This window comes from Haemaphysalis longicornis, unplaced genomic scaffold (genome assembly GCF_048455015.1).
Source record: "Haemaphysalis longicornis isolate Haplotype H1 unplaced genomic scaffold, Haemaphysalis longicornis Haplotype H1 scaffold_9, whole genome shotgun sequence".
In the NCBI taxonomy this organism is placed as follows: domain Eukaryota; kingdom Metazoa; phylum Arthropoda; class Arachnida; order Ixodida; family Ixodidae; genus Haemaphysalis; species Haemaphysalis longicornis.
The window spans coordinates 45,936,244-45,951,633 of NW_027526460.1; the positions used below are offsets into that span (position 1 = coordinate 45,936,244).

The 15,390-nt window shown below is 47.4% G+C and overlaps 2 protein-coding genes across 3 annotated transcripts in view; both read left to right on the forward strand.

Moving 5' to 3' along the window:
* The window catches only part of LOC144153646 (monocarboxylate transporter 10-like), a 307,668-nt gene that overhangs the window by 162,209 nt on the left and 130,069 nt on the right, over positions 1-15,390 (forward strand). The window lies entirely within an intron of this gene.
* LOC144152370 (TNF receptor-associated factor 1-like) lies at positions 9,422-10,273 on the forward strand. The gene has a single exon (XM_077683640.1). The coding sequence runs from the start codon at positions 9,422-9,424 to the stop codon at positions 10,271-10,273; it is 852 nt and encodes a 283-aa protein (XP_077539766.1).

Below are 15,390 nucleotides of genomic sequence, written 5' to 3' on the forward strand. Positions count from 1 at the left end.
TACACGTGACAAAGATGTGCACCGTAATCATTGCAATCATCATAATCATCATAATTCCATAATGATCATAATAATTAGTCATAGTTATAACAATGATCACTATTGTAGTCGTCGTCATCGTCGCAAAAATCTCGGCAGAATTAGCCTAATCCTTAGCACCCGTGCTTTTTCCTGTGTTCTGCTACCGTTTGCATAAGATAGAAAATGCTCTCATGGATTAGCATTTAAGTCGGAGCATGATTACCCCGGAATCTCTACCGAATCTGAATTCTGCTGCATTATTTCAACGTCCTCATCTATTAGCAGGGTTGAGTTTTGCGGACAGGCCGCGGGCATATCACCTCTGTAGTTCCGTAACAGCTGGAGTGAGGTGTGGAAGGGGAAACATCAGAGAGATATCAGCTCGAACAGAACATAATTGTGGAAAAATGACGTATAGTAATATTATGAGAATAATAACTATCGTTTGAGGGCGATGAGTAATGTTGCCCGCAAAACACAATAATAAAAGTCGTGATATGGGCCAGTACTGGTGACACAATCGCTTTGAAAGATGCGTATACGTCGAGCTGCTGCACTACTACGATTTCAAAGGCGAACCTGTACCCTGTGTAGCTGTGTACTTCCACAGTGTTCCATGGGGCCATGAACCCTGAAGTCAAGATGTAAATCAAGACTTCTGAGGAAACCTAAGCACTTCTTATGGGTTGTGAATACGAAACCATGATGTCCAGTCGGACGCCTGAGACACCTTGTTTCCGCCTCGCGCTGTCGAAGGGCTCTGTAATAGCGCCTCTTGGGCCACTTCGCGATCCGCCTTAACGCTTTTGAATGGCTTCGATCTGTCTTATAGACGTTGCGCCGCTACTGGTTACCTCCGTCCTGTAATGGGACAGTTGACGGCGATGGTGAATTGATGTGCTATTTTGTTAGCTCGTTCGGCTGCATTCTTTCCCTCTCTCCATCTGCGGCGTATTGACGTGAACGACCACCTGCCGAGTTTAAGTTCGTGCTGTGGAATTCCTCGCGCTATACAGAACGCTTCCGGAGAGGCCACCTCACGGAAGAAGAAAGTTATTGTAGGGGGTGGGGGTATGGGGGACAGAGGCCCGTAATTGTGTTGCGTAAAGCCGACAGCTAAACAGGCTGAAGGGAGAGAGAGAGAGAGAGAGAGAGAGAGAGAGAGAGAGAGAGAGAGAGAGAGAGAGAGAGAGAGAGAGAGAGAGAGAGAGAGAGAGAGAGAGAGAGAGAGAGAGAGAGAGAGAGAGAGAAAAATAAATTGGAAATAGAGAAGGGCTACTGTAGGCTACTGAGAGCTACGGTAGTTTAGTACACGCTATAAAACGCCTCGTCGCACGGAACGCTGCTGAAGGAGCCATTTATGTTGCGGACACCGAATGCCGGATTTTCGGATTTTAGGGGCGAAGCACCTTAGGGGCTCGGGCTGTCGGCGTCTCCTGGTGTCGTCGTCGCATGTAGCCACGGGAAATCAAGTTGTCAAACGATGGTCAAAAAACAGGTGTATAATGAATAAAACCGATTCAAAATTAACTAAAAGAATTTAAACCAATTTAAAATAGAGGAATAATGAGGATTTCATTGCACTAATAACAAAAAATTGTTAAATTCCGCCTCAAAATTAATTTCAAACGCCAGGATTTTTTTTGTAAAGCATACTTCTCAGCATACTGCGGCGTGTGACACGAAGACAACTTACGGCCAGTCTGTCTATCGTTCAATTGCTTAAATCCGGTTCAACGCAAGAGAGGGCGCCGCCATTTCAGCAAGCGCACGATTCCTCCTCGCCCCGGCGCTTCTCAGGCGCCCAATCAGTGCGCTCCGTGTGGCAATAGAGAGACTTAAAATCTTTGAATATACTTATACACTGCATGCTTCGCCCCTCAGGTTTCACGATAGTAGAGATGGCCCGGGATTTTTTTTTCTTTTTTTTTTTTTTTTTTTTTTTGCTCAATGGGCACTAAGGTTTTCGCCTTAATAGTGTGCCAACCCTGCCTCAAGATGAAGGACGTGCACCTTGCGCCCAGCACCCCCGCCATTCTGTTGCAGCAACGCACGCGTTAAATAGCCTCCACACAGGGCCGTTTTGTGTCGTTTTCTTCAACCAGGGCCATTCACATCGGTAGACGAACCCCCCAGCGATGGCTCTGAAAGCAGGCGCTTTATCTGAAGAGTATTAGCAAAACAACGGAAAACCATTCGAGAAGAAGAAAAACGGAACGACGACGCCTTTAGGGAGTACCTAATCTTGCAGTAGCTCAACAGAAAAAAAAAAAAAAGAACGCGAGTGGAAGAGGCAGGAAAGGGGCAGCTCAATATCACTTTGTCGATACCCTAAAAAACCAGACGAATAAATAGAAAATGATCTGTGCACACACTTAATGCTTGACATTGAGCGATTGGCGTGAAAGAGGAGGCACGCGAGCCAGACAGCCTGGGCGAATCGCTTGTCAGCCAGGCGGGAAGCGCCCGGGGGCCTCGATTGCAGCACGTCTGCCGAGGGCGTGGTCCCTAAAGGTGCGTATGCCGAGGAAATCCCTGTCGAAGATGAAGTGTGACACGGCCGGGAGGAGCGCGAGGCGAATGGTTGGTGGAATGTACCTGCGTGGGTTTAATGAACGCGTCGTCGCGCAGCTAAGAAAAGGAAAACGAACGCGTACACACCCTATTCATAGCTATTAAGCCGGGCAGCGATGCAATCGCTACAGAGGGATTGGCCGGATAGATTTATTTCCAATATAATTGCGGAAATTTTGCCACTAAGCTCTCCCCTTGGCAATGAAAAGAACAACAGACCCAGCTAAAGGGGGCGATTGAAATTCACTGATAAGGTGAGTGAAGGCTTAATCGGTTGCGCGACGCGCAATAAGTTTCTGCTGTTCCTGCCAAGACACGCAGCGAATTCGTAAGTTGAGAAGATTTAGTCTGGTTGCGCGGCGAGCTATCATCTTCGCATCACCACCTCCAAAACTATAGCCAGTCAAGTGCATCCCTACCATGTGCGACGATGCGATAAAGTTCGACCTCTACCCAAGTTCGACCTTAACATCCCGTACTTCACACAGGGTGACGTCTCGCTCGTAGCCAAGCCCAACAACGCATGTAAGACAGGCGCCACAGCATCCTGTTCACAGATACAAGCCTTTACCCACTCCTTTCGCTATCTGGAAGTGGTCCTTAGCGAAAATAAGGCAATCACTTGTGCCTCCCTCAGCAACCCCTCACCCTGACGTCGTGAAATATCCGCCGTAGTTCTGGCAATCACTCAAGCTATGTCTCCGATCACACTCACGGACTCCTAAGCTGCTTGTCGAAGCTTTTTGTCGTGTGGTGGCCCCGACAACCGTTCAGCTACTCAACCATCATCCCCCGTCTGGTGGGAACAGTGACCTTGTTTACACTCCAACTAACTCCTACCCGGTGGGCAAAGACTATGCCCACCAGCAAGTCTGCGCATTTTGTTCCCAGGCTACTGAGGCCGCCTTGGACACTCCGCACCCTGGTCACCATCGAAGACATCATCCAGCATTACCACGCCAGTAGACACTACCTCCCTCCACCTCATCGCAATCTTCTCAAACGCGAAAAAGCTACGCCGCGTAGGATTCAGACGAAAACATTCCCTCCCCGCCTATTTTCAACCAAGTACCCCGCAGAATCCGAATTTTGCTTTCAACCGGGCACCCTAACCCATATCATCTTCAGGTGTGCTCACAACCCAGTCCTTCAACTTGTTTGCTCCCCTATTACTTTTCCAGAACTGTGGGTGAACCTGCCGGTTAGCAGAGACCGCGAAGTCGTCATCTCGGCTCCTGGGCAGAAAGAGCACACCCATTTCTGTGCTGAATGAAGTTTTTTTTACTAACACTACCACCTCCCGATACATGAAAAACTCTTAGTAAATGTTTTTACGGTTTATTTACGTAGCCCGCGTGCTGAATAATGCATTACATTCATAGAAACACAACACTTCTTTTCCGTTCCGTTCCGCTTAATTGAACGACAAAGTCGATGGTTGAGGGAAGGGGTGCGCAGAAACCTGCTTTCATTTCATACAAGATGGGTTGAGTTTTAATTGGATCCAGGCAGGAAGATGGATGCTCTCTGCGCAGTGCCCGTAATTTGTCATTTTCGCGCGGCGCACACATAGCGCCTGGCTTGCGCGTGCTTGGCCATGTCTATTTGTTTGAGCCGACTCATTAGGAAAATGCCGTGAATCGTAAGATAGGTTCGTATCGTACGTGTAGGAAGCACACCACTGTATTTCAGGGCGGTGGTGCAATTTTATCTGATATTTTACGCTTGCCACCTTTGCAAATCCCAGGTTGGAACACTCAGGGAAAGAAATGTGTTTACTGCGTATTCTCATTGATTTTGAGATGAATCGGAACGTCACACGATGTTCGGAGCCCCAATATTTGGCTTTTTGCGGTTGCAGCGCGGCGAGGCCGTAACTCGAACTAGTCTACCTTTTGGCAGGATGCTCGGATGACTATGTAGTAAGGCGGGTGACAGGATCATCGAATGCTGCCGAAGGTCACCTCTCACACAGGCTTCAGTAACACGAAAAGGATACCTCCCACGTTAACGGGCTAGCATTCAGACGTAGATGTTTTCGCATAAAACAGTTGCAGCTTTTTTATGCATGATGGTGGCGATAGAATCGCGAGGGAAACAAATGAATGAATGAATGAAATGAGGGAAGACGCCTGAGGCCCTTGTTTGGGTTGGGGAGAAAATCAAATGAGAAGACACATTTATATATCATCGTCGTCATCATCATCATCATCATCATCATCATCATCATCATCATCACCACCACCACCACCATCATCATCATCATCATCACCACCACCACCACCACCACCAGGTCCACTGCAGGACTGAAGGCCTCTTCCGTTGAGCTCCAACTGCTCCTATCCTGCACTGGTCGAGTCCACAGCTTACCCCGAATTTCTTTTTTTCATCCCTCCATCGGGTTAACGGCCTTCCCCTTCTCCACTCTGCTTCCACCGGTTGTCGGTTCGTCTTACTACATGGCCAGCCCAAGTCCATGTCTTTTTTTTTTATCTGAACTATGATATCTTCTACTCTAGTTTGTTCTCTGATCCAGGTAGCTCGTTTCCTGTCCCTGAGTGTTACTCCTAACATTATTCGTTCCATGGCCCGTTTAGCTGACCTAAGTTTGCTTTCTAGTTGTTTAGCAAGGCACCAAGTTTCAGCTCCGTATGTCATCACCGGAAGTATGCACTGGTTGTAGATATTTCTGTTCAGTGACAGGGGTAGCTTAATTTTCATTATTTTTGAGTGCTTGTCGAGTGCTCCCCAACCTATACCTATTCTGCGCCAGATTTCTTTCTCGTGGTTGGGGTCAGCACTAACCATCTGTCTGAGGTAGTTGTATTCTTTTACTTCTTCTAGCTTTCCGTTTCCTAAGCCGATGGACGTTTTTGGTATAATCCTCATTACTTTATATTTATTCACATTTATTTTAGCCCCACGGCCGCGCTTTATGATTGTGCTTCCTCAACCATTGTTTGCAATTGTTCTGCAGTCTCACTCAGCAGTACAATGTCGTCCGCAAACCTCAATTGGGTCAAGTATTCCCCCTTTATCTTTAATCCTACGTTTTCCCAGTCAAGCTTTATAAACACGCCCTCCAGACATGCTGCGAATAGTTTTTGCGAGATGGTATCTCCCTGCCCAACTCCATTTCGGATCGGAAATTTATCGCTTTAAGTGTAAAGGATTATTCGGCCCGTGCATTCCTTATGTACGTCTTTTAGTAGTCTTGTGTAGGTCTCCTCTATTCCCGGGTCTTTTAGGGCTCTAGCACTGCTGCGGTGAGTACGGAATGAAACGCTTTCTCATAGTCTACAGATGCCATGTTAAGGGGTTCAGTGCATTTTTCGGATTTTTGTATTGCTTGACCGACAACATATTACAAATGAAGGTTAAAGGACTAGTTGAAAGCACTGAGTGTTGGCATAGGCCTCATCGCGTAATATGTGAAACATTGTCTTGAAGGTTCCCAAGGGTACTCTACCATGCACAGAGCATAATAGGTCTAAAGCTAGTTTTTCTACATAGGCCTTTTTTTTTTAACAGCGCAGCTGTTTAGCTATTCGTTGATTCCGGCGTTTCACAAAACTCACTATAGCAGTATAAAGAAAAGAAATCACCGGCACCTGCAGGATTTGAACCTGGGTATGGTACATCAACGGAGTTACAGTCAGTCGTCTTCCCCACTCGGCTACTACCGGGAGTTAGTGCCTGAGCGCCGAACGGCTTAAGGATGATTCACCTGTTAATATTCCTTTGAGACTTGCCACTTCGTGACGTACGGGCTTAAAAACCATCATGCAATATTACAAAAAGTTTAGCAGATACATGACAACGTTCCAAACGGCCTAGTTTGATTATTTTACAAATATATCACTTCGTTGCTTAAATAAAAAAAATAAAACTCTCGCTTGCTAGGTACCACCTGCTAGACACAGAACACGTGATAGGATACACGTTGCACCTGCGGGCGCATAGTTTAAATGTGCGCGCTACGTTCGTTCATTCGGCTTCTTCGATTTGCTTCTTTTTCACCGTTCAGGCATCAAAGATGGAGTAAAGGTCACTGCGGCAGCGAAGAAGAAGCAGATAGGCTGCTATCGGGGGCTTAACCACCGTGATGATCGTGAAGGTTGCGTACAGCTTCGCTACCTTCGAGCCTTACGCGTTAGTGTGAGCTACCTTCATTTTTTCTTAAGGCTCTATGGATTCTCGAAAGGAGCCTTTCGCATGAAACTTTAGGGTTCGGAGCACAGCAGCCATCATTACAAGGATATTTGCGTTAATTTCCCGCTGTTTTGGAGCTGAAATTGTTTCTCTCGCAAGGGTCTTCTGCCACATAACGAAGTTGTGTTGTAGAGAAGCTCGCAGCTTTTTCGAACGGCTAACGTTTGGCAGGGAGGTAGTGTAGTGTGATCGTCTTAAGCACTACGCTGTGCCTTCTTGCCTTAGCCGTTGTTTTGTTGCATTATTTTGTTACTACCTGAATTATTCTTTCGGTTAATTGAGGCCACTTTAGCCACATTAAATCGCCCGAACCTTTAAAAGCTTGTTGGTTAAGAGTCTCTTTGGTTCTTTTAAACAAACGGTTGGCTTTGCCTCGAACATACCAAGCTTGTGGTAAAGCCACACCATAGTCGGTCGGCACACTGTCTAGCTGAACTCGGGAAAAGAGCGAACCGGCGTGCGGCCGCGTTCCTTCAGGTCACCCAGCTTCCGCGTCGAGCTGATCCGGATGCAACGCGCGCAATCGTGGCGCCGTCTTCGTTGGCGAAGTAGAAACAGAAGCCGGCTTTTTATATCGACCGCTCCGGCGAGCTTCACGCTTCCATCGACAGGAGGCGACAGCACGAGAGACGACTAGAGACGGCGGGTAGCAGGACCTCTGCCTGCGAGACCTCTCTGCCTCTTTCCACTGCCGGGTTTCGCAGCGGTGTCGTGAACTCGCTTCCCATTGTGAGCGGAGTGATAACGCATGCGCGAAAACATTTAACTCTAAATTTGTCACGAGTGAGCAGCAGAACGTAATGACCCCCATCTCCACCTGGAGGCTAGATTGGGGTCAGTGTACACCTTTTCAAAAGAACCTCGATAACCCCAACCGAAGGAAGCCAGTAATTGTTTGATTTGGTGATTGAACAAATATTTTTTCAACTGAGCGAAGGATTGTTGAAGGCGTCCTTATGCCGGTTCTACGTTAGCTATTGTTGGCACTCCTTGGCAAAACATCGATTCAGAGGTTGCCTTTTCAGGGTTCCTCTTGGCTCGCCACCACAGCTTAATCACGCTTGATGATTCGGAAGTTCCAAGGTTGCGAACAGCGGCGTTAGTGCTTAGCGGATATGCCGATTGGGCCAACTGCACTATTCGTGGATAGCCCGTCTGTATTATATATATATAAAATATTATTCTATTAAGTTCCATTTGATGCATAAAAGCTCCTCTCAACAAACAGCTAAGCTGATCTAGGTCGTCGGCATTTTGGTGTTAAACGTTGCCAGATTTAAATGCCAGTCGCGGCTGTATGGTTCCGCAGATTCTTTGCCCCCTCTGATGCATCGCGGACTTGAAAGCGGCATTTTAACAGCGAAGCTGTTTAGCGAGTGGTAATTTTTCCTACCCGCAGATAAAAATATCAAGATATTGTCGAGCTCGCGCATGTGAGCACGGACCTCGCGGCGACCGCTCGGCAGTTAATAACAAAACCAAGAAAATGCCGGGCGCTAGTGTGCGCGTGCCTCGCCACGACCGCCCAGCGTCCCCGCGGAGCATGTTTTTCAAGCCAAGATGGGCCGAGACTGGTAAAAAAACAAAACAAAAAAAAAAAAACCTCCTGGGTTAGCCGCAATCGTGGCAACACTTGCTCGGAACGAGAAAGACTCCAGTGTTCGCCGCAATCGTGGCAACAATTGCTCGGAACGAGAAAGACACGTCATAGCGTTCGCCCCTCCAAAATCATGTCCAATGATTATAACTTAAGAATAAGTGCAGGAAGCTCACACTTGTAGTAACAATGATGGAGTAAACGTCGTTGCGGCAGCGAAGAAAAAGCAAATCGGCTACATTCGTGGACTTAAACCTCCGTGGTGGTCGAAAAGGTTGCGTACAGTTTCGCTACCTTCAATTATTATAGAGTGTGAGCTTCCTTCTTTTTCTTCTGAGCATTAAAATAACTATTTTTAGAGCAGTATTGAATTTGTTCTTTTGTTAGGTTTTCAAATTGTTACTATCACTTTACCCCCAATTTTCTCACTTCGAATTTTCCTTATTTTTAATGCTTAAGCTCCTTCAACAAACAGGACACAATCCAACTTGGCCAATCCCCCAGAGTGGGTACTGGGCATTGTTGCTGTGGCTGCAACCGGCCAACAATATCAGGTGGTGGTGGTGGTAACACGCATTTATTTTATGTACAAGGGATACAAGGACGCCATGTTACGCTTTAGCGAATTTCAGTGTCTAGGGGAGAGGGATGAGGTAATGGGAGTTGGGGAAAAAGTATGATACATCCCATGGGGTATGAAATTGAAGGAAGGCCAGAGTTCTCGACGAAGTTTCGTAGAGCGGCGAGCCGGTGCCGTTCTTCGCTCTGATTGGAACTGCTTGGATAAAGCCAGTCATTAAGGCTCGGTGGGATTGCCAATCCTACGTTTTTGAATGCTTGTTGTCGACAGTCGGAAAAGCGACCAGCTGGGTATTTTCACATATAAGTAGTTCCGAGCCCCACCGCTTGTGGTGCACCGCATGCACCGAGCGTGGAACGTGGCGCGTGAATCGTGGAACGTCGCCTCTTCGCACAAGAAATAGCTCTCACGCCGGCAACGTAGCGACGAACGTAACAATGGCGTGTCGGCGCAACCTGCGAGAAAACCGCCAGCCACCACTGAAACATGAGGAAGGTACTACCTCCTTTTCAGTACGCGAGGAAGGTCATGGTGCGACCGTAGTGGGTACCACCAACCCGCTGTCCTTAGAGGCCGGGGATAGCAACATCAGCGAGCTCCGGAGCAAGCTCGCGAACGTGTGCCGCGAGGTCGAGGAAGTTCAGGACCGCTTCGCTGAACTCGGGGCCATCAAAAGCACGTTACGCGCGCTTCAGGATACAGTCAAGACCGAGGTGAAGAAGATGAGAGAAGAGTCCGCAGCGGTCGACAAACGGATCATGATGAAGATCGAGAAAATACACGATTTCCTCAAGAGCGAAAGCGACGTCACCAGGGACCGACTCCCTCCGAGCAAATTCGAGTGGCAGGTAAAGAACGTCTCCAAGCTTAAAGACCAGATGCTCAAGGGCGATGTCAAGTCATTCTTCAGCGACAACTTCTACGTGGGCATCAACGGCTACAAAATGTACCTGGGCGCTCACTTCGCCGCGAAGAATGGCAAGGGCAAAGTGAGCCTCAGCATCTACGCGTACATCACCAAGGGCCCCCACGACCGCTCTCTGCAGTGGCCGTACAGCAGGCGTAACACTTTCGTTATCGTCGACCAGAGGACCAACGCGCACCACAAGGCGGCCGAGGTGGTGCCCGGGGAGCTCCAGCTGGAGCATTGCTTCCAGAGGCCCGGGAACGTCCCCAACGAGGGAACTGGATTTACGGCCTTTATGCCCCTCGAAGAGCTCGAGGACCCGGACAAAGGGTACCTTGTGAACGACTCCTTCCTCGTACACTTCATCACCTGCGACATGTGAGACTGCTCCCTCTTGCGATGCAGACGTGCAGCGACGCAGGCAGAAGGCCATCAGCTCCCCATCAGTGACCGCAAGCCTGCGATTATCGAGCTTAGAGACAGCTAACTGAAAGGGTGTGGGAGACGTTGCGCACGTTCGCGCTGCGCACGCTTTTCGCCGTAGTTTCTCCGTGGTTAAAGCAGCGCGAGCTCTTGCGAACGTTGGGGAACTGAATTAATGCCGTTTTTTTTTGTGTGAATTTCTCTGGTGGGTCCTTTTTTTCAGAACTCGGCCTGTCACCATTAAAAGCTCTGCGCACTCGCACCTATATCCGTGCAGCGTTCCTGAATTCGGGTAATAGTTGTTTGCTAGTTAGATCTTTCTTTCAGGGAAAGCGAAGAGCAAGGGGTTCGTCAAGCCACGTTTGTCAAGCCAAACATACCCAGTTAGAAAGATTTGCCAACATTGCGGCGACCGACCGGCAGTTAACAAACCCAAGAAAATGCCTAGCGCTCGTGTGTGTGTGTGCCTCGCGACGAAGGCCCAGCGTCCCTTGCGCACGTTTGTCAAGCCAAGCGTACCTACTTAGGGAGATTGATAAAGATCGCGGTGACCTCCCGGCAGTTAAAAAAAAAACAAAAAAAGCTGAGCGCTCGTGCGCGCGTGCCTCGCGACGACCGCTAAGCTTCCCCTGTGCACGTTTGTCAATCCAAGCAGGCCCACACAAGGAGATTGATTGGCCAAGATCCGGGCGACCACCCGGCAGTTAAAAAAATCAAGAAAATGCCGAGCTCTCCTGTATGCGTGCATCGCGGCGACTGCCCAGCGTCCCAGGCGCACGTTTCTCAAGCTAAACATACCCGCTTAGGGAGATTGGCCAAGATTATCCCAAAAAAACTGCAGCCTTCGCCGTAATCGTGAGAAAGCTTACTCGGAAGGAGTAAGACACGTCATAGCGTACGCCCCTCCAATGGGAGGTCCAAGAATTAGCACTTCCAAAAAAAATGAAGGAAGCTCACACTTATAGCAGCAATAATGGAGTATGGGTCGTTGCGGCAGCGAATAAGAAACAAATCGGCTGCAATATTAGAAACACTTTCGTGATGGTCGTGAAGGTTGTGTACAGCTTCGCTACATTCAAGTCTTACGCGTTAGTGTGAGCTTCTGAAATCTTTTACTTGTTCTATCGTTCTGTTGGATAGGCCAAACAGAGCACTTTCGGCATGTTTATTCATGGTTACTTCAGAATTATTCATTTATTTTTAACTCCACGGCAGTTCCTCAAGCGTTTTGTTGCAGGTGTTCTTTAAACTCGCTTAGCAAGACTATGTCACCTGCAAACTCCAAACGGCTCGGGTACTCTCAGTTTTGCAGTGTTTTCCAGTAATCAAGTGTTTTCCAAGTCAAGATTCTCGAGCACCCCACCAGGCATGCTGTAAACAGTTTCGGCCAGATGCTAGGGCCCTGTCGTACGTCCTTTCGGATCGGGAATTTGTCGCTTTGCATTTGAAGGATTGTGCTTCCCGTACATCCTTTATATGTGCCGTCTATGAGCCTTAGACCTAGGATGTCGCTTAAAATAAAGGTGTCAACGCAGGTATTGTGCAGGACGTGGAAGTGCTAAGCAAGATTCGGAGCAGTCATCGTAGGATGGTAAAGTTTTAAGTAAGGCTAAATCTCAAAAGTGAAAGAAGGGAACTTGTGAAAAGTAAGAAACGCAGACTAGAGTCAGTGAGGGCCAGAACGCAGGACTTTAAAATAACCCTTTAAAACAAATTCGCGCCTGTAACCGAGGAGAAAGAAAATAGTGTAGACACTTTTTTTTTCTTTTTCTTTATTTTTGCGAGAGTTTGCCTTACGGCATAACAGCTATATGTACATCACATTTGAGATACGCTAAATGACAACCAGCAACAGCGATCACAGAATCAGTAGCTGCTGTGGGAGAAATCGCCTGTAGGAAACAAACTGGAAAACTAACTAAGAAAACGAAAGAACTAATTGCGAAACGTTAGAACACGAAAATGTCGACTACGGTGGGTGAAATTGAATTAGACGACCTGTCGAAATTCACAGACGTAAACAGAACGACATGGATCGAGGAAACGCTGCACATAGGAGGAAGCTTAAGAGCAACCATTAAGAAGCTAGATATCGGCAAAGACAGAGGTGCAAGAGAGCACCACATCCACGGGTGCTCTCTGTACTCACTCAGAGACGAGAAGGAGAATATTACACAAAATGGGCGAGAATATGAAAGTAGCGGAACGATTTAAACAAGGGTATACGCCAGTGACGTCAGACCAGGGGAGCTACTAAACGTACCCGCTTAGCTCGCGATGTCCCTCTAGTAACCAAAGAGGAACTAGAAAAGAGTCTCAAGGGCATGAAAAAAGAAAAAGCTGCAGGTGACGACGGCATAACCGTAGATCTTTAAAAGGAGGGAGGAGATATTGTACTAGAAAGGCTTGCTGCACTATTTTCAAAATACGTAAGGGCTCTAAGAGTGTCCATGGCCTGGAAAAACGCCAGTATAACCCTAACTCACAAGAAAAGGGACACAAAAGACCTTAAGAACTACATGCCCGTCAGCCTACTCTCAGTTGTATACAAGCTGCTTACCAAAGCAATATTTAACAGTATAAATGACAACCTAAATTCCCAGCAGCCCAGAGAGCACCCCCGTTTTAGGAAAGCATACTGAACGATGTGTCACATCGATGTCATCAGTGAAGTGATAGAAAAATAGCGTAATACACCATTTACATGGAATTTATAGGCTGCAAAAAATAATAGTTTGATTCAGTTAGTACCGCAGTAATGCTGGAAGCATTCAATGACAAGGAAATAGAGGAGACCTGCATTAGACTCCAAGAAACAACTACTTCACAGAAAAGCTGGGCCATTAGATGTCGATTGATTGTGGGGTTTAACGCGCCGACGCTACTCAGGCGATTAGGCGCGCCGTAGTGGAGGGCTACGTGTTAATTTTGACCACCTGGGGATATTTAACGTGCGCGAAAGCTCGATCACACGGGCGTTCTCGCTTTTCGCCTCCATCAGAAAAGTGACCGCCGCGGCTGGGAATCGAACCCGCGTCCCTTTGCTCAGCAGATAGCCAAAGTTGTGCCATTAGCCGTCGCATTTCAATTAGGCATTGACTGCCACTGCTGTCTATAGCTAAAATGTCATAATGGCTTGGGGCATTCATAATACCGCAGGACTCAGAAAAAATGCACTCACTCGCATTAACTTTACGTTGAATGTTCAATTTGTGGCGTTTACACAAAATGGGTGATAATTTTTGTTCACTGGTTGACAAGCGGAAGACGAAAAGGTGGGGTAGTCTTTCTAATCTGGGCTTTGGACTGAATACTCGTTATACTAAAAAAACCAGGCAGGTGCAGGTGACCACATGAATGTCACGCTTGCCGGATAACCACGTATTTGTACGCGCCGTATGCGAACGTCTAACTACACAGAGATAGAGAGAGAGAGAGAGAGAGAGAGAGAGAGAGAGAGAGAGAGAGAGAGAGAGAGAGAGAGAGAGAGAGAGAGAGAGAGAGAGAGAGAGAGAGAGAGAGAGAGAGAGAGAGAGAGATATTCATTGAGTGCTACAGAAGGTGAGATCGTTTACATCCTCTTATGTATCCCCGTGGTACTAGCGAATGCCCTGTCGTCCGCAGGGTCTGCTGGGTCGTGCCGTGCTGGGAACAGGGTGTATCACCTTCTTTACCGCATTCCCCATCCCTGACTAGACCTAGAGTCCCCCCTTCCGAATAAAGAATTATAATAATAATAATTGAGTGCTACGACCTTCAGGCCTTAGTCGCCAGAGAGAGAACGAGAGAGAGAGGGGAGATATATATATATATATATATATATATATATATATATATATATATATATATATATATATATATATATATATATATATAGAGAGAGAGAGAGAGAGAGAGCGGTATTAATTGAATGTTACCACGTTTTGGGTGCCCCTAGTCCAGGCCCCGTCTCCAGAGTTTATTTATGTCTCTGGGTTAGGAGGGGGAATTTTAGTGCGCCAGCCGCTGCTCTGGATATTGATCATGACTGCTTGTCGTACTCGTACAGCCTGACATTCGAGGATGGTGCGAGGAAAACTGCACATTCGAATACCTTTTCTGTTCAAAATGCGAGCAATATTCCTTGAAAAAAAAAAATCCTAACGTGGCGTACGCGGTCAGGGCTTTATTCTGGTCAGTTAATTAGAGAAGGCTTCAAACTGCCTTTTCTGCCCTTACAGTAGCAGTAAAAACAGCTCTGAAAGAATAGAGCAAAAAGGCGCATTGAATTTGGCCTTTTCACTCTCGGTGTCACTAAACCTCGTCCTTTTTGCGTGGTCACGAAGCTAGTGAACTCGGAACATAAGTACTTTACAATTTTTTAAAATGCAGAACACTTTATGGGCTCGCCTTGTCGTCGTAGCTCGCTAACAGACGATGTCAAGCGACTGCCGGAATCAGGCGGCTCAGCGAGATAACGGACCCAAGTAGAGCCTGATGTGCCGTCGTCAGGGGGTCACACTGAGGCTTTGAAAAACACGCGGTTTAAATAGTCATAACCGTTCGAATCTCGTGAACTGCTGGCGTTTGTCATACATCTCCCCGTTTGTTAGCGCAAAGAAAACTGCTGGTACATTTCAGACAAAATCTGTGTATGTAGCCGGCAGCCCCCGCGTTCATTTAGTTAGGAACGCGCGTTGGGTTGGTTTTTACGATAGTAAGCGAAAAAAGCGGCCGCGCAAGAACGAAATGGTGCGTTCAAAATGACGCATTAAGGCTCCAGACAAGCAAGAAAAAAATGGCGCGTTCGAAATGCCGCTGAAAGGCTCCAGCCGCGCAACAAAAATTACGCGTTCGAAATGACGCAAAACAGCTCCAGCATACGAAATTAAAGCAAGCACAACAAGAACAAAACTCCCGCTGGCGCAGTTTCATGCAGGGGGCGCGCGAGCACTGCGAAGGCGGCAAATTTGAAATGCATTGGGTGGCAGCAGCGAGCGGATAATGGTGGTGCAGCCCATTATGGCGAATCACTGCTCTGCACTTCCGACAGCTTTCACACTGAGTGGAAGGCCTTTAAGTTTTTTTTTTAGTAGC

What these genes read in the sequence shown, in the direction of transcription:
- LOC144152370 (XM_077683640.1), top strand. Translation starts at nt 9,422, where the DNA reads ATGGCGTGTCGGCGCAACCTGCGAGAAAACCGCCAGCCACCACTGAAA.